Below are 18,582 nucleotides of genomic sequence, written 5' to 3'. Positions count from 1 at the left end.
CCGGCCCCCCCAGGCTCCGCCCCCACTCCCCCCCCGTTCTCTTCCCCCACGTGACCCAGGGTAACACTCCGCGCCTGCGCGCAGCGGAGCTTACCCGCAGACATGCACAGTTAAGCTATCAACCCCGCCCAGGCGCCGGAATCCGGGTTGCGGCTGCGCAAAAGGCAACCAAGAAAGGAGCATGCGCACGACTGACCGGATGAGCGTGCCCATCCCACCACCGGGCCAGTTGACGAACGGCGCATGCGCCCTGTGGAAGAGCGGTCGCTGAGTGATCAGCCCCCAGGAGTGATGGATGGAATTTTTGTTTTTCGGTAGGCTGGGCTTGAACTCACAACCCTGAGATCAAGACCTGCGCTGAGATCAAGAGGTCCACGCTTAAGCGACTGTGCCACCCAGGTGCCCCTGGATGAGTCTTTTAATAGAAAAACACGCGTGAAACAGTAGCAACACAACCTCTTGGCAATCCCGATGGCGCGCGGCTTCAGTTCTTCACCTTGGGAGGTGGCCTGTGAGAGGAAGGAGAGGGGGGATTCAGAGCTTGCCGCCATCCGGGGCACTCCTACCAAGTGCTGAGCCGCAGGGCTCGTCTGGGTGGGCTGCCCGCCCCTGCTCACCTGTACACACCCACCACCACCGCGTGGTCTCTCTCGTACGGCTCTAAGGTCAACTGCTCCTGGGGCTTCATGTTCTCCTGCTGCATCTTCTTCACTTCAGAGGCAAACACAGCCTCAGCAGACGCCGTGGAGTCAATGCAGTTGGCCTGCAGAAGAGAGAACTGGAAGCTTGCCGCAAGGCTTTGGGCTGTTGTCCCTGTTTTCTGCTCTTCAAATCACAGGTTCTTTGTTTTCACTGCAAACTCGGTGAAACTCAGGTTTTGGAAATGTAGGGAAAGACTTCATTAGAGAAGTTTTCAGTTTGGTTTGGATTTGGAACAGGAAGACTTCAACAGAGACCTATTTATCTTAAAGCCAGTGTTTCAATTTTACACCCAGGGTTCCCCCCGCCCACTTCTTCTTTAACAATGTAATAATGCTGAGAATAGGGCGCCTGGGTGGCTCAGACGGTTAAGCGTCTGCCTTCGGCTCAGGTCATGATCGCAGGGTCCTGGGATCGAGTCCCGCAGCGGGCTCCCTGCTCCTTGGGAGCCTGCTTCTCCCTCTGCTTCTCTCTCTCTCTCTGTCTCTCATGAATAAATAAATAAAATCTTTAAAAAAAATAATAATAATGCTGAGAATACTAAAACAAATGTAGCAAAAGGCTAACAAATGGTGAATCTGGCTGAAAATCTTTATTTCAAAATAAAACGTTTTTTGAAATGCATCTAGCATTCATCTAAAATTTATTTTGTACCAGGCTTTATTCTAAACACTACTTATTGATAAATTTAATGCTTACATCAACACTAAAAGAGATACAACTAATATTTCTACTTGACAGGTGAAGAAACAAGCACACAGGTTAGGTAACTTGATGAGTCAGAGCAAGCTGGAATTCAAACTCAAATGGTCAACTCAGCGATCATGCACCTGACCACTACTGATCATTCTACTGCCTATTTAAAACCGAAGTCTTTTTAGTTATGTAGACATTTTTCATCATGTCCTATTTGACTAGGGGTGCGGGGGCAGGGATAGATAGGCTGGGAATAGACTGCCTGCATTAGGAGGATGGAGGCCCCCTTGTTTTTGACTAGCTGCTTGGCAGTTACAAAGAAAGTACTACCATCCCATCTTAGACTTCTCTAAGCCCCGCACCTTAATAGAAATCACAAAGTGTCCTCCATTACGAAGGAAAGTGTGGGCATTCAGGGCTACAATCCGGGTCTGGTCTGGCTGGGCCACATCGGCAAAGATCACATCCACCATTGCTAGGGAGAAAGAAGTGGCAGTTACAAGCTGGATCCACCCCATCTTCCCAGCTCCTCCCATGAGGCCTGCGCCCCATCACCAGCAGGTTTCTGGCAGTCTTCCTGCTTCCAGTCTCCCTTCCCCCATTGATTCCCTCCCTCCACAGTGTCCCCAGGATGGGTCCAAAACCCAGTCACACCATCCATTCATTCCTCTTGTAAACCATGATTGCCACCTACTCTGTGGCCAGCCCTGGGCCGGGTGTGGGGGACAGAGAGACGAGTGAGACCCGGACCCTGCCCTCGAGACGCTCCCAGGTCTGGGGGGAGACAGACACGTCATCAAAAAAAGCAAGTAAAGGTGAGCACTTACAGGCAAGAGTGTCTGTGGGATTGTCAAAGGAAAATAAGTTGGAGGACAAAAGGGTATGGTACGAATGCATGGGGAAAAAAAACAACTCAGAATCAGCAGCATGTGAAGTATTACTATTTTTAAGCCAGTGTGACTGAATAAAACAAACAAAAACATGGCATAATGAAAACTGACTTTTTTAAATTGGGAAAAGCAGACATGAAATTGCTCATACTGGTTACCTCTGAGGGTGGTTTATAAGGAATTCCAGTTTTACATTATACTTCCAAATTTTTTTTTTTTAAAAACACAGTAATATTCATAATGGGCCCCTCTGGGCCAGACCACACTCAGTTTGTGCTTTCTGGGTTATGATCGCCCCAGATGATGAGGAGGAGGACCTCTGAAGGGGGCTGTTATACATAAGCCAGCGGCAGCATAAAAAGTACCATGTTTTAGAGGTAGGCAGGATGTATGGGAGCACCCAGGGAGAGGGGCAGGAGAGATCGAAGGAAAGGAGGTCCGCCTCTCCGGGGTGCCAGACACCCAAGCTCCACGACCTCACCTGGCTCCCCTCACCCTCTTCCTTCCTACAGACTCAGGAGGCCTGCTCATCCACTGTGATTCCATTCCGATCAGGGCTCTGGCTACCTCTTCCAGGAAACCTGGAGTGGCCTGGCCTACACAACCAGAGCCAACCCCTAGACCCCTCACCGATGAGCATGCGGTATTTGTGTGGGTGCCGAGCATCCTCAATAACAGGAATAATGTTGGTCCTCTTCTTGGCCAAGTTAATGAGGTCACGGCCAGAGCGGTGGGAGAACTCAACTGCATAGACTAGACCGTCCTAAAAGAAATCAAGTAATAAAAACACCGATACCAGTTCTTAGATGGAACACCTACTTTGGGCCCAAACACTACATGTAGCATCCATTCAAATCCCCGAATCAAAACTCTTTCGTTTGACAACTGTTGTTGCCAAGGGTTATTCAGTCCCTCTGCACTTGATCTGAGAGCCCAGTCCCCCAATACAGTCTTCAAACCAGGAAGCCAGGGCACAGCGATGAAGTCCTAACAGCTAAGAATACTTACAATGGGCCAGGCACTGCTCTAAGTACTTTACAGAAATTCACTCATTTCTCTTCACAGCAACCTGATTTTCCAGGGTGGTAAACTGAGGCTCAGAGAGTTTAAGTAACTTGCCAAAAGCCACCTCCCTGTTAAATGCCCACACCAGAGCCTGGGATTTGTAACCACTAAATGACACAGCCTACGGTCATGTGGAGGAGCTGGGGGTCCTGAAGTGAGATGTGTGGGGGCCCGCTAACCAGGGAGCCTGCACAGCGACACAGAAATGCAGGACCAGAAACTGACATCTGTTCTTTTCAGAGAAACCAGAAGACCAGATTTGGAGGCATACATTTTTAAAGAGGGCCACCAAATCCAACAGTCTCTACCCTAGGCCCCTCTAACTGCACTTACTCCAACACACATATCCCTTCCCTCTAGACCAAGACCTCAGGAGTGAGACCAAATGAGGCTTTGGAGACCAGATGCTTGAAGCTGCTCCTTCTACCACAAGCACTCTGAAGGAAGGGCCTAGCCCCAAGCCACACGGTGCAGGGAAGCAGCCAGGGCCAATGACTGCAGGCTTGTTGAGAGGCAGCCTCTCCCTCCCTTCCACCTCACCACCTGCCCTTACTCGCCCCTCCCTCCCCTCCATCCACTCACCGGGCCTACGATGTCAGAGACGTGGGAGACAGTGGTGCCTGATGCAGCCCCAAGGTAGAGCACCTTGGCCCCTGGCTTGATATGGATCTGATCCACGCCGCCCAGGATCGCTGCTGCCAGCTTGGAGCGGAAGGGGTTCCAGGCACGGTACTCGATTTTGTCGTCTCCCTCCTGGGCCGGGAGAGATGGGGAGGGAAGTCAGTGCCAGGCTTTTCTGCTCGACCCCACGGCCTTAGCCATAGGGCCCTGGGCGCTCGTTCATTGTTCAAGAAATGAACACAGGTGCACATTGGTGACCAGGACAGATGCAGTATCCGCCCTCTCATGGAGGTTACTGACCCAGGTAGAAGGGGCAGGGACAGACAATAAACACAGAGATAAAAGATCATACCCGTTACCAGCAAGACCTGTGTGTTCATTCACCAAACATTCGCTGTGCAGCATATACTGTGGGTCAGACCCTATGCCAGGCACTAGGGATGCACAGTGAATGAGACCAAGACCCTTGTCCTCAGGGAGTAAGTATACACTGAACTAACACATGTGGTGCTGTGGCCAGTGACAGCTGCTAAGGCAAAGACCAAGGAAGGAGGACATGAAGTAGGGGGGATGGGCTGAGGAACATGGGAAAATGAGACAGGGTAGCCAGGGAAGAGCCCAGAAGGAGACATTTGCAGTAGACCCGAAGGAGGTGGGGGCCAAGCAAGTTACCTGGGGAAGCGCATTTGAGGCAGTAGGAAAGGCAGCAGAAAGCCCCATGCAGGAATGTGCTTGGCCATAAAGAAAATGACACAGGATAGTAGGGCAGAGTGTGGGCAGTGAGGGCCGCTTCTGACAGACTGGGTGGTGCAAGGTGGCCCTGTGAGAAAGGGAACGAGCCCCACACACAGCTGGGAGAGCAGTATGCAAGGCAGAGGGAAGAGCAAGGTCTCTATGGCTGGAAGATACTAGGTCAGGGGGTAGGGAGGGGGAGCTAGACTGTGCAGGGTCTCCTGGGCCACCCTGAGGACCTGAAGGCAATGGGGATCTGACTTATGTATTATGTATTAAGATGACCCCCCCGGCTGGCATGTGTAGGACACGTGGTGGGGTCAGGGAGACCAGACTGCTGGCTACCCTGTTAGCTGGGGCCCTGGTCTCACCGCAATTGAGACTCTCTTCTCTCCATAAACTGATTCTCCAGGGACCAGATTCTTGGTGACAAGTGCATCTTCCTTTCCTCGACAAATGAAGACACCTAAGTGAGGAGACCAGCACAGGGTGAAGACTCTGGGCTGCACCCCACCCCACCCCACCCTCAGCAGCTCCAGGCCCTCCTCACTCACCTTCATGCCGATGCGGTTCTACCATCACATTCTTCCCTGACTGGTTTCCTCTTTTCCCTCCCCGACCACGACCCCGGTTGCCACCAGACTGGAAACCTCCACCTACAAGGCAGAGAGGCAGTGAGAGAGGGAGATCCCATGATCTCTTCCCTCCCCGAGCCCCAAGCCCAGGCAAAGCCTCCTGATCATTTCCCCCCACCCCTCAACGTCACTCACCACCTCGTCCTCCTCCTCCTCCTCGGCCTCGGCCCCTAAAGCCGCCACCACGACCTCTGCCCCCGCCAAAGCCTCCTCGGCCTCCACCACGACCACCACGGTCACCAAAGCCCCCTCGGCCACCGAAGCCGCCCCCACGGGGGCTGAAACCTGTAGCGGCCACAGAAAGGGGAATCAGAGCAATGAGGTTTGAGAAGTCATGTCTCAAAGTCACACCGGGCGGTGTCCACAATATCCACAACAGCAGAAAAATCAGGACTAACCCAGACGTCCGTCAGCAGCATGGGCAGAATAAGCAACAATGACAAGGATCTACAGTTACATACAACAGGTAAACAGATCCTAGAGTCATAATGTTAAGTGCAAAAGCAAGTTGAAGAAAACCACATCCAACACAGTATCTTTTATAAAGTTCAGCAACAACTGAAATTAAACAATGTCATGCTGTAACCCACCTGCCACGCCCCCCCCCCCCCCCCCCCCCCCGGAAGAGGCAAGGGGATGATAATGCAAAACTCACAACACTGGGGATTTGGGTGGGGGGGGGGGGGGCTGGAAATACCTAAGTAGATGTAGGTTACTGGCAACGTTCTGCTTTTGTTGGTCAGACAGCAGATTTGCAGAATCCACTCTATTTTCAGTGTTAGTGTGAAGAGGCGAAAACACCACGTGTATGTGCACATCATGGCAGTAGGGTCCCCCAGACCCTGGGAACATTTCCATGCCCTCCCACTCCTGAACTTGGGTCTGGAAGCAAAGGGCCAACCCCCAAACAGAGGAGAGGTGGGCATGATGTCTTTCCTGCTACCCGATCTCCCTGCTCGCAAACTTGCAGAAGTCTCTCCTAGCTCAGGGAGGAAAAAAACAAGAATGAAAAATCGAACTGACCTTTATGGATGAGTGACAGTGCATAAGCCATTTAGGGCTTGTCAATGGGACTGAAAGTTGAAGGGAAAAAAAAAAGATCCAAGGAGACTTGATTTTCATCACCTCAGGTCACAGCAAACCTGTTCACTGAGCACGTAACAATGGTGGAAGGAGATGGAATTCTGATGCCAACAGATTCAGTATCTGGCTTTTCTGTACCAGTGTCCTAAGCTCCGCAGTACTTTCAGCAAATCACGAGTTATAAAACAATAGTGTGAAAATTAGTGATGCTTTAAAATGATCTCACATGATGTCAACTATTCAATAGTAAACTTGCCAGAGTTTTTTTGTTTGTTTGTTTGTTTTTAAAGATTTTATTTATTTAGAGACAGCGAGAGAGGGAACACAAGCAGGGGGAGTGGGAGAGGGAGAAGCAGGCAGTATGCAAGGCAGAGGGAACCTACGTCCCTACGTCGAGCAGGGAGCCCGATGCGGGGCTCGATTCCAGGACCCTGGGACCATGACCTGAGCCGAAGGCAGACGCTTAATGACTAAGCCACCCAGGCGCCCCCAGAGTTATTGTAAAGGTGCGTTACTATATTCACGCGTTATGAAAGCTTCACGCATTGTAATGGCGTTAAAGATGAAAATGTAGGGGCGCCTGGGTGGCTCAGTCGGTTAAGTGGCTGTCTTCAGCTTGGGTCATGATCTTGGGGTCCTGAGATCAAGCCCTGTATCAGGCTCCGTGCTTGGAGGGGAGTCTGCTTCTCCCTCTGCCTCTGTTCCTAACCACCCCCCCAGCTCTTGTGCACTCTCTCAAATAAATAAAATCTTTAAAAAAATTTTTTTAAACAATAAAAATGTAGAACTTTTCACCGTTATTACTAATTTAAGTGTTATAAATTAAGTTTCAGAACTCCTGAAGAGCTGTCTACCTTAACTCCCTTACTCCCTCTACAGTCTCCTGTCCACACGGCAGCTAGTGATTGACCTTTTCCAAACCACAAAATTGGATCTCTTCATCCCCCTGCCTAAATCCCTTCAATGGTTTTCCATCACATTGAAAATGCAACCAAAACTCCTTTCTCTGGCTTCCAAAGCTCGAAATCAGTGGATCTCACCTTTGACTAATCCCTAGAGCCCAAGCATAAGGCTCTTTAAAGTTGCCCAGGCGAGGGTGCCTGGGTGGCTCAGTTGGTTAGGCGACTGCCTTCGGCTCAGGTCATGATCCTGGAGTCCCAGGATCGAGTCCCGCATCGGGCTCCCTGCTCGGCAGGGAGTCTGCTTCTCTCTCTGAGCCTCCCTCCTCTCATGCTCTCTATCTCTCTCAAATAAATACATTTTAAAAAAAAATCTTAAAAAAAAATATAAAGTTGCCCAGGCGATTCTAAATGTGCAGCCTGAAGTAAGAACCACCATCACACGGCTCTGGCTTCCGCTGACTTTTATGACCTCACTCTTTCTATGTCAGGCCTCATGCTCTTCCTCCTCAAACTCCTTCTCCAGCTTCTAAACCTTTTTATACCTGCTGTTCCCACTGCCTGGCTTGAGACATTTGCTGGGCTCACCCACTTCCTCACCGCACTTAGGTCTTGGATGAAACGATCCTTCTTCAGAAGGGCCTTTGGGCTCCCTACCCTTTACCTGGCTTTCTTGTTTTTTCCTATCAATCATCACACGTGGCACTTTTTTATTTTATTACTGCCTGATTCCGGCACCAGATTCAAGGCCCCAAGGGACTGGGATGTGGGGTTGTTTTTTTTTTTTTTTTTTAGTTTTTAAAGATTTTGTTTATTTATTTGACAGAGACAGACAGAGCGAGAGAGGGAACACAGCAGGGGGAGCGGGAGAGGGAGAAGCAGGCCTCCCGGCAAGCAGGGAACCCAATGCGGGGCTCAATCCCCCGGGATCATGACCTGAGCTGAAGGCAGACACTTAACGACTGAGCCACCCAGGCGCCCCAGGGACCGGATGTTTGAATCGTTTTGGTCACACTGCATCCCCAGCACCATGCACAACACTCGGCACAAGTGTGGGCTCAATAAATATTAAGTGAGCTGAGCTGTCTGCTGATGACTTAAACCCCTGGGTTCTGCCTCAGGGGGAAAAAAGCACCCTCTCTGTTCATTCAGGAAGCAGGTGATGACGTGGTGACCAGAGCCGTGGTCCCCTCCCCTCAAGCAGTTCATGTGTCCCATACAGGGTGATGGAGATGCCACTCCCGACCCTGGAGAGTAAGGAAGGTTCATGGGAATCTTGCAAAACTTTATCTGTAAGACAGAGATACGGTGATAACACAGTGCCCACCACACAGAGCTGGAAAGAATAAATGACTTAAGACACACAAAGCACTTCCCTCAACACACTTCCTGGCACACAGTTTGAATATGAGTATTAAAATGAGGGGAGGGAGAGTCCCCCTGCCCTCCCTCTTAGGGGAGACACCACTAGGCCTAAGAGACTCTCAACCAAGGCCTGATGGAACAGAGATCCGAGCAGTGTGGCCATGGCAGGGGGCACTGGGGACATGAGTGTAAACTTTCAGGCCCAGGTACTCAAAACATATCTTAATTCACTTCAGGTCCTGGGGAGCTTACAACAATGTACTAAAAGTACCCACTCCTCAGGGAAACTACATATTCACACACACTTTTCCAGAAGTTTTGGGAGGAGGTTCCACGGACTCCCTGGTTTAAACCCTGCTCTCCTCCCACAGTCTTCCCCATCTCAAAAACTGGACACTCTATCCTTCCGGTTACACAAGCCCAAACCCTGAGGGATCCTTGACCCCTCTCTTATACCCACATACAAGCTGCTGGCTGCTGGCTCTATCTTCAAAATACATTTCCAAACCATGACAATGTGTCAGGCGGGTCCACTGCTACCACCCTGGTCCAAGCCACGTCACCTCCTCCCAGATCACGGCAACAAGCTTCCCACTGATGCACCTGCTTCCACTTCTGCTCCCCTGAAGTCCTTTACACACACAAGCCAGAAGGATCCTTTAAATGCATCCATCAGGGGCGCCTGCATGGCTCAGTCCTTGGGCGTCTGCCTTCCGCTCAGGTCATGATCCCAGGGTCCTGGGATCGAGCCCTGCATTGGGCTCCCTGCTCTGCAGGAAGCCTGCTTCTCCCTCTCCCACTCCCCCTGCTTGTGTTCCTGCTCTTGCTCTCTCTCTCTTTCTGTCAAATAAATAAAATCTTTGAAAAAAATATTAAAAAATAAAAAAAATAAATGCATCCATCAGACTCCATCATGTACCTGCTCACAATCTCCCCAAGGCTGCTTCTCTCAGACTCAAATCCTTAGGGGAGGGGCGCCTGGGTGGCTCAGTTGGGTTAAGCAACTGCCTTCGGCTCAGGTCATGATCCTGGAGTCCCAGGATCGAGTCCCACATCAGGCTCCCTGCTCAGCAGGGAGTCTGCTTCTCCCTCTGACCCTCCTCCCTCTCATGCTTTCTGTCTCTCATTCTCTCTCTCGCAAAAAAAAAAAAAAAAAAATCCGTAGGGGAGAACGGACTCTTTTAACAACTTCTGCAACTTTATATCCTAATACAATGAGGGAAGGGTTGGGAGGAAGGTGTATCCTCCATTTCTGGGGGAATCAGACTATAGGGTGCCTGCAGGCATGCCGGGGTCTGATGGAGATACACAGTCCAGCACCAGCCCCCCCCCCCCCCATTTCAACAGATCTCCAAATGCTGAAGAAAAAGGGAGTTTGGGAGGGGATACGTAGATCCACAAACCCAGTCCCCCCCAACCAGATGACCCCATCTCTCCACACATGGAGGGAAAAGAAAACGGAAGAAAAACAAAGACCTGCACTAAGAAACAGACCTTACGGGTCATAGTGGGAAGATTTCCCCAAACGATAGCGGAGGAAGTTGTGGGGAGAGGCACGACCTGATGGCCTGATTTAGAAAGACCTGAGACATCAGGGAGAAAGACCCTAATTTTGTTCCTCTTGAGAAGAACCATAAAGCTAACAATTAGAGACAATACTACTATGTTAAGCCCTGTGCTATTTTTCCCCCCAGCTTTCTTGAGATACAACTGACACTTAACATCGTGTAAGGCTACTGTTGATTTGTACACTTACATACTGCAAAAAGATTACCACAATATACTATTTTTTCTTAACATGATCTTGCTAAATTATAACCGGGAGCCATTTTACTGATGAGAAAACAGACTCAGAGGGTAAAGCCACTTGCTCAAGGTCACACAGTAGCTTAAGTAGCAAAGCTAGTACTGAAACTTTGAACCAAGACCTTTCTGAGGTCAAAGCCAGGACTCTCATCAATCTGCCACGAGGGAGGTGGGGTGGCTTCATCAGAATCTCGGGGAAAATCAAATGAATAAAATCACTCATGTCCTGTGACTATCTCCCTCCCCCACCCCATGCTAAGCCTATCTTGGGCTTGTGAAGGTTCATCTCACCGCGACTTGAGAATCACGATCACTCAAACCTCAGAGACCCGCCTCTCCGGAGAGTAGAGAGCGGGAAAGTGGGACAGAGAAGGCCACACACTGTCAAACCGGGAGTCCTCATTCACTTGGGCCCTCTCTGAGAAGCCTGGTCTGGGAGCTGAGGGGACGGTCATTGCGGCAGTGATACGGGAGGCAAACGAGGGTCCTCTCCGACCCCAAACAGGGACTCTTCACCTGTGAACCAGGACATTATCCCCAAATCCCACAGCCTGAGATCCAAGCCCCCAGATGCCTGGATCCAGACTCTGGGTCAGTGTTCCCGACTGCCAACCCCAGCCCAATAACCAAGACCCCTAATGACGGTCTCAATGAGATGAATCCTAGTTCAGGAACCCCCATTCCAGGCCCAAGACCCTCGACTCACGACCGTAACCCCCGAAGCCGGCCACAGACCTCCAGACCAGGAACCCGAACCCCGGGCTCAGCATCCATCACAGGGCGGAACCGAGCCCCTCTTTCCACAGGAGACCCGAACCAGGACGCCGACCCCACAAGGGACCGGATCCCCGGCCCCTAGGCCCCGCCCCTCCGACTCCGGCCTGGCACCCCGATTCCCGACGGGCCCAGTCCCCGACCCCGGACCCCAACCCCGGCCTGCACCTGGCTTCATGGCGAGAGCTCAGCTCCCCGGCTCAGGACTCTGCGGCGTCCCAGACTACACGAGCCCTGTGCTTTCGCACGTGGAAAGGAGCGCACGCGCGGCGACGTACGGCGCGTGACGCAGCTTCGCAACCCCGCCCCTCGGAGCCGCGGCTGCGGCCGCGGCCGGGCGCGCGCGCTGTAGGCGGGGCTTCGCAAGCCTCTCGGGGCACCGCCCCCCTCGGTCGCTTTGGTGTTGTCTTTACGCGCTGCTCGCGCCGCGGTCGCTATGGTGATCGCGCTTCCCGCTGCCTCTTAACTGGTGCAAGCCTCCCGGTAATCAGGGCTCATCAGCAGGCCTTCGCACGCCCTGTGCCCTCTTCCCGTCTTCTCTATTTCTTTTTTCTTTTTCTTTTTCTTTCTTTCTTTCTTTCTTTTCTTTCTTTCTTTTTTAAAGATTTTATTTATTTACTTGACAGAGAAAGCACAAGCAGGGGGGAGCGGCAGAGGGAGAAGGAGAAGCAGGCTCCCGGCTGAGCAGGGAGCCCGATGTGGGGCTTGGTCCCAGGACCCTGGGATCATGAGCGGAACCACCCAGGCACCGCATCTCTTCACTATTTCTAATTAACTTCCTAAGGTCCCCTCTACACCCAAAAGCTTTCCCTGACCCATTCCCTCCCCAAGAACAGGGAAGACTCTGGGCTCGCGTTCATGCACTTGATAAGCTAAATAAATGCACCGAGCACTGTTCTATGCGCTGAGAATATAGCAATGAACAACACATGCAAATCCCCACCCTTCCGGAGTTCATCTTCTAGTGGGAGAAACAGATACCAACCAAGATATTAGAAGGCAATAAAAGTGCTTTGGAGAAAATAACAGCAGGGAAGGAAGATAGGACTGTTGGAGGAGGGGTGACATTTTTTTTTTTTTAAGATTTTATTTATTTATTTTGACAGAGAGACACAGCGAGAGAGGGAACACAAGCAGGGGGAGTGGGAGAGGGAGAAGCAGGCTTCCCGCGGAGCAGGGAGCCCGATGCGGGGCTCGATCCCAGGACCCTGGGATCATGACCTGAGCCGAAGGCAGACGCTTAACGACTGAGCCACCCAGGCGCCCCGAGGGGTGACATTTCTTAATCCGTGGTCAAAGAATGCATCAGGTGACGTGGGCAGAGCTAAAAGAGGTGAGGAGTGAGGTATGCACCTATCTGGGGAAAGAAAGTTCTAGGTAGTGAGGATTATATGTGCAAAGGGCCTGGGGCAGGGAAAGTATGGAGGGTCGAGAAGCAGTGAGGGGTGTGGTTGGGGCAGAGTTAGCAGGCTGAATGGAAGGAGATGAGAGCAGGGAAAATTGTGTGGGGTCTTGTGTGCCACGGGGAGGACTTGGGCTTTTACTCTGAATGAGCTGGAGCTATGGAAGGTTCTTGAACAGAGAAGGGCTGTGATCTGACATGGGAGCACTCTGTCTGCAGGTGGGAAACAGAGTGTGGGAGTGACGGTGAGAGCAGGAAGACCAAGAAGGAGGCTGCTGCAGTGAATCAGGTAGCAGACAAGGATGGATAAGATCAGGGTGCAGGCAGAGCAAGGAGGGAGGAGTGAGCAGATTCTGCATAAGTATTGGGAATTTTGTGCCTTGTAGTTTTATAATATTAATATTTAGCCTCATATTCATTCCACAAAGCAAAACAAGTGCTACTATGAGAAATTACTAAAAACCTCCAGGAGAATGCACTGGTCTGTTCCATTCATTGCTGTATCACCCAGTACCTAGAACAAGGCCTGGCCCAGAGTGAGTGCTTCATTTGGTTGTTCTCTCTCTCTCTCTCTCTCTCTCTCTCACACACACACACAAACACACACACTGGCTAAGAATTTTCAGAGATTATGATTTTATTCATTTTAAAACTTTTTTTTTTAAAGATTTTATTTATTTATTTGACAGAGAAAGACACAGCGAGAGAGGGAACACAAACGAGAGAGGGAACACAAACGGGGAGTGGGAGAGGGAGAAGCAGACTCCCTGCCAAACAGGGAGTCCCGATGCGGGACTCGATCCCGGGACTCCAGGATCATGACCTGAGCCGAAGGCAGTCGCTTAACCAACTGAGCCACCCAGGCGCCCCCATTTTAAAACTTTTTTAAAAGTACGACATGCTTACAGAAAAGTGCATGCAACTGTACAGCTTTACGAGTTATCACAAAGGAAAGAATCCATACCACCACCACCCAACCCACAAATAGAACATTACCAGTACTCTAAAAGCCCCCCTGTGACCCTTACGTCTCTTTCACTATGTACCCTATTCCCACCTTGCTTTCTTCACTTCATAACATATCCTGGAGATCAGCACAGTACAGTGTATACAAATACGCCTTATTTTACCTTCATCTGCAGAGTTGTCCATCATGTAGATCAACTAGTCCCCTACTGATGGACATCTGAATTGTCTTTTTTTTTAATTGCAGCATTGTTGTGAAGCTCAGAAATACTATAGATGAATACCCTGACATATTGAATTATTCAACAATGTACATTTCTTTTTCTGTCAATTGCCTGTGTATATCCTCCACTCATTTTTTTTTCCTAATCAGACTTATTGATTTGAAGGAGCTCTCTACATATTGTGGATATAAGCCTTTACTACGTATGTTGCAAATCTTTCCTCCAGGTTAATCATTGGCCATTTATTCATTCAATAAATATGTACTGAGCATCTACTATGTGCTAGGTGCTGGGAATAAAGTGGTGAATGAGGCAGATGTAGTCTCTGCCTTTGAGTTACTTCTAATTGGGCAGAAATTCAAATAAAAGTAATTTTAAAGTGTAATAAATGCTAGGAAGGAAAGAAGCAAGCAGGAACGCGTCTGGGACAGAGGGTAACAGAGGGAATCCACTTTAAGTGAGGTGGCTGTGGAAGGCCTCTCTAAGGTAATAACATGTAAGCTGACATGTGAAGGATGAGAAGCAGTTAGTCATATGGCAAGTGGAAAGAACAGCATATCGCAAAGTAGTGAAGTGGGAAAATTTGTCATGTTCGGTACATTGAAAGATCAGGTTCCTGAATCATAATTGGCAAGGACAGTGATTGGAGATGAGTCAGAAGAGGTGGACAGGGGACTTATAGGACGAGGTGAAGAATTTGATTTTATTGTAAGAGAAATTTATAGCCAATGGTCCCCCTTATATGTTAAGAAGAGTCGAGTAACAGTGAGAATGTATTACAGAAGGGGAAGAGCAGATAGGAGGCTGTTGGCGTTGTTAGCATGAATGAGGGTGATGGTTGCACCAGGTGGGCATAAGAAAGGCAGAATTCAGGTATGCTTTGATACAACCCAACAGGATTTGTTGATGCACTGCGTGGGGGGCAATGGGGAGGGAAGAATCAAGAACGATCCCTATTTTCTGACTGCTACAGTGAGTATTGGCAGTGCTATTCACAGAGGTGGGGAAGGCCATCAGAGGAAGGGTGGGGGACAGGGTGGGAAAGTTCAAATTTTGACTTGTGGATTGGATGGACACATTAAATCCTCACTCCAACTCTATGAGGTAGGTACTTTCATGAACTCTGCTTTAAATATGATGCTGTTGGGGCACCTGGGTGGCTCAGTCGGTTAAGCGTCTGACCCTTGGTTTTGGCTCGGGTCATGATCTCAAGATCTTGAGATGGGAGCCCCGCATCATGCTCCGTGCTCAACAAGGAGTCTGCTTGAGATTCTCTCCTTCTCCCTTTCCCTCTCCCACTGCCCCTTCCCCTGATCACATGCTTTCTCTTAAATAAATAGATAGATAAATACATACATACATACATACATACATACATACATAAGATGGTTTTGAGTGAATATTTGAGTTCCTTCAAAATTCTTATGTTGGAACCTAATCCCCAATGTGATAGTATTTGGAGGTGGGGCCTTTGAGAGGTGATTAGGTCATGAGGGTGGAGCCCTCAGGAATGAAATTAGTGCCTTTGTAAAAAAGGTCCCAAAGGGCCCCCTTGCCCCTCTGCAATGTGAGGACACAAGAGAAGACAGCCAACTATGAACCAGGGAGAGGGCTCTCGCCAGGCACTGAGTCCACTGGTGCCTTGATCTTAGACTTCCCAGCCTCCAGAACTGTGAGAAATAAATTTCTGCTGTTTATGTCATCCATTCTATGGTATTTTGTTATAGCAGCTGCACAGACTAAGACATATGAGGAAACTGAGTGACAGAGAAATTAACTTGTTGGATTATAAATGATCAAGCTAGAATCTATTCATCCCTCTTTCCATTTTTGACTCCTTCCCTCCATCCAATTTTTCATCTTTTCTTCCTCTACTCTTTTAATTATCCCTGTCCCTATCTTCCCATTTCTCCACCCCCCATCCACCCATCCATGTCTCCTTCCTCCCTCCCTCCCTTTACTCTCCCTTCTACCCACCCATAATCCATCTACCCATCCATCCATCCATCCATCCACCCACCCATAATCCATCCATCCATCCACCCACCCATAATCCATCCATCCATCCATCTTTTCACCCCCCAATAAATATTCCTTGTGTGCCAGATGCCCCAGGCATCTGGCAGCTGCTGTGCAAGAAGGAAAGTCAGGGAGGAGAAGGCATAAGACAGACACATTGGCATGCAGCTTAGCCTAAGATATTTATTCAATGCTCTCAGTTGGCCTTGGCGGCTCCCCAAAGGGGTAGAACAGTGTAGGGGCACACAGGGACACTGTGCACCCTCCAATTATTGCAATCTCCAGGAGGGTCAGGTCGTGAAGTCCTCATTCCCAGTAGATGACTGATCAGCTGTCACTGTAAGAGACAGACTCTTAGCACTTCCTCTTACAGACTGAGCACTTACCCTGACTGCCCCCTTCCCATGAGGACCCAGGTGCCCCTGCCCCAAGTGGCCTGGCTTCCATGCTATATCCCTCACCATGGGGAGAAGTCCTGCGCTTTCCAGCTCTCCGTCATCATCTTCCAGAGTCATGCCCGTCATTGGTCTGGTCCCCATCAAAGTTTCCGCAGACCCCACACAGCTTCCCGGCATGGTCTTCGCTGACCATCACAGCCAGCTGCCCTTTGCTGTGAAGCCACACCTGGATTCCTGCTTTCTGATTAACACTCACGGAGCCATCGGGATTCTTATGTATGGACACAGATGCTGATAACTCAACTGGGAGAGACACATGGAGACCATTCACCTGGTGGTGGTAGGGGAAAACAGAGGTGAGGCTAGAGCCACAAAAATGCTGGAGGGTTACCAGGATGGAGACTCCAAGGAGGACAACAAGTTCAAGGAGCAAAAGCAGAGACACAGGTGCCAAAAGAGACAAAGATATGGATGGAAGCACTGTATGGAGACAGGCATACATAAGCTAGCTGGCGATTTGGACAGATGGTTAAAAGGACAGATGGGTTGACAGACAGATGGGTCAATGGATAAGTAAGGATGCACAAAACATTCCAAGGGCAGCTGGGGTGGCGAGGAGCACTTTGTACCAGACAGATAAACACACAATCGAACCCCAGCATCATCCTGTCTGGTTCTGCTTTTCAAAATAAAAAAACACTTGTATGTGTTTGTAAGTTACTGGTTCCCTAACAAAAGCAACTTCATGCCTTATTTTTTCAGTGCTGATGTCTAAAGACAATTAATGACCTAGAAAGTATCATAATCATGTGAGAAAATTACTGTTTCTCTGTCATAAGCTGTGAACTCAGTAACCTTGGGAACCATATGAGTTTTTTCCTTTAAATAACTGTTGTTTATTTTCATTGATGAGTTAATCCTTCTAGAGCTAGACTCCCTAGAGAACCTTCTTTGAAATAAAAGTTCTTTTTTTCTAAATGATTTCTGTCTGAGTCTTCCTCTGCCAGTTGATTGGAAAGATAGGTAGATATTATCTGGATGGATGGATGGATGCATGGATGAATGGATAGATGGGTGGATGGATGGATGGATGGATGGATGGATGGATGGATGGATGATGGGTGGATGGGTGGATGGATGGATGGATGGATGGATGGATGGATGGATGGATTTGTGGGTGAATGGATGGATGGATGGGTGGATGGATGGATGGATGATGGGTGGGTGGATGCATGGATGGATGGATGGATGGACTGGTGGGTGGATGGGTTGATGGATGGATGATGGATGGGTGGATGGATGGATGGATTGGTGGTGGATGGGTGGATGCGTGGTTGGATTGTTGGGTGGATGGGTAGAAGGAAAGAAGGAATAGGGGAAGGGAAAATGGAGGGAAGGAGAGAGGGGAAATGGGAAACAGGGGTAGAAGACTAGATGGCTGGAAGGAAGGAGAGAAAGAGAGATAGACGTAGCGAAGGATAGTTGGAGGGGTGGATGCAAAATTTCACCAGGCTTCAAGCTTTGGAAGTAAAAGAACTGGGTCTGAATCATCTGTGTCACTCAGCGCATGGTCTGCTGTTGTAGTGGGAACAGAGCTGAATGTATTCACAAAAACAACCTTTTCCTGGGAATCCTCTTTGGGTGGCCAGGCCCCGTTCTGGGTACTGGGGACAAAGTGACAATCAAGATGGACAGGACTACTGCCCACCTGAGGATTATATTCTAGGGATGGCAAAAGGCAACAAACACAAACAAATAATGGATGACTTCAGAGAGAGAGAAGTGTCTTGAAGGAAATCAAATAGAGCGATAGCATGGAGACTGGGATGGAGAGGAGGAACTTCTGTAGGTGGTCAGGAAAGGCCTTTCTGGAGAAGCAGTGCTGGAACCGAGACCTGGAGGACAAGAAGGTGTCAACTCAGACCACCTGGGAGAAGAGCCTTGCAGCAGTGGGAACAGCACACGTGAAGGCCCGAGGTAGGGACAAGCTTGGTTTGCTGAAAGGTCAGCCCGGCCTGTCATTAGTATAGCTAACAAGGGATGGAGTTACTGGAAACGGGGCTGGAGGCCAGCAGGAGTCAGATCACACAAAGCCTTGTCCGTAGGCCAAGGAAGGGAGGTGGCTTGAGTTTGGAATGCTGCTCTAGGAAGCCACCACAGAGTTTTCCACCTGATCTAATTCCCAGTTCTAGAGCATCTGTCAGCTCTGTAGAGAACTGTTTCTCTCGACAGAGGGGCAAGGGGAGGTCAAGAGTAGGTGTCTGTTAACCTGAATTATGGATCAAGGAGATGGCTTGAGAAAAGGAAT

General features: G+C 49.7%; 2 protein-coding genes across 2 annotated transcripts in view; both read right to left on the bottom strand.

The window, feature by feature from the left end:
- Positions 1-378: 378 nt before the first annotated feature.
- Positions 379-11,549, bottom strand: FBL (fibrillarin). The gene is made up of 9 exons (XM_035023381.1): positions 11,434-11,549; positions 5,474-5,623; positions 5,258-5,359; positions 5,075-5,169; positions 3,933-4,103; positions 2,916-3,048; positions 1,758-1,870; positions 618-763; positions 379-509 (listed from the first exon to the last, which is right to left on the bottom strand). The coding sequence occupies exons 1-9, from the start codon at positions 11,441-11,443 to the stop codon at positions 485-487; spliced, it is 945 nt and encodes a 314-aa protein (XP_034879272.1). The 5' UTR covers positions 11,444-11,549; the 3' UTR covers positions 379-484.
- Positions 11,550-16,333: 4,784 nt separating this feature from the next.
- The window catches only part of FCGBP (Fc fragment of IgG binding protein), a 46,745-nt gene continuing 44,496 nt past the window's right edge, over positions 16,334-18,582 (bottom strand). Inside the window, 2 exon segments of the mRNA XM_035023567.1 lie at positions 16,334-16,383; positions 16,386-16,605. Of these exon segments, the coding sequence (XP_034879458.1) occupies positions 16,334-16,383; positions 16,386-16,605 (270 nt within the window).

The sequence above is a fragment of the Mirounga leonina genome, unplaced genomic scaffold, assembly GCF_011800145.1.
Source record: "Mirounga leonina isolate KUSES-001 unplaced genomic scaffold, KU_Mleo_1.0 Mir_177, whole genome shotgun sequence".
In the NCBI taxonomy this organism is placed as follows: Eukaryota; Metazoa; Chordata; class Mammalia; order Carnivora; family Phocidae; genus Mirounga; species Mirounga leonina.
Note: the sequence above shows the minus strand (reverse complement) of the source record. Positions and strands in the feature narration are given on the sequence as shown.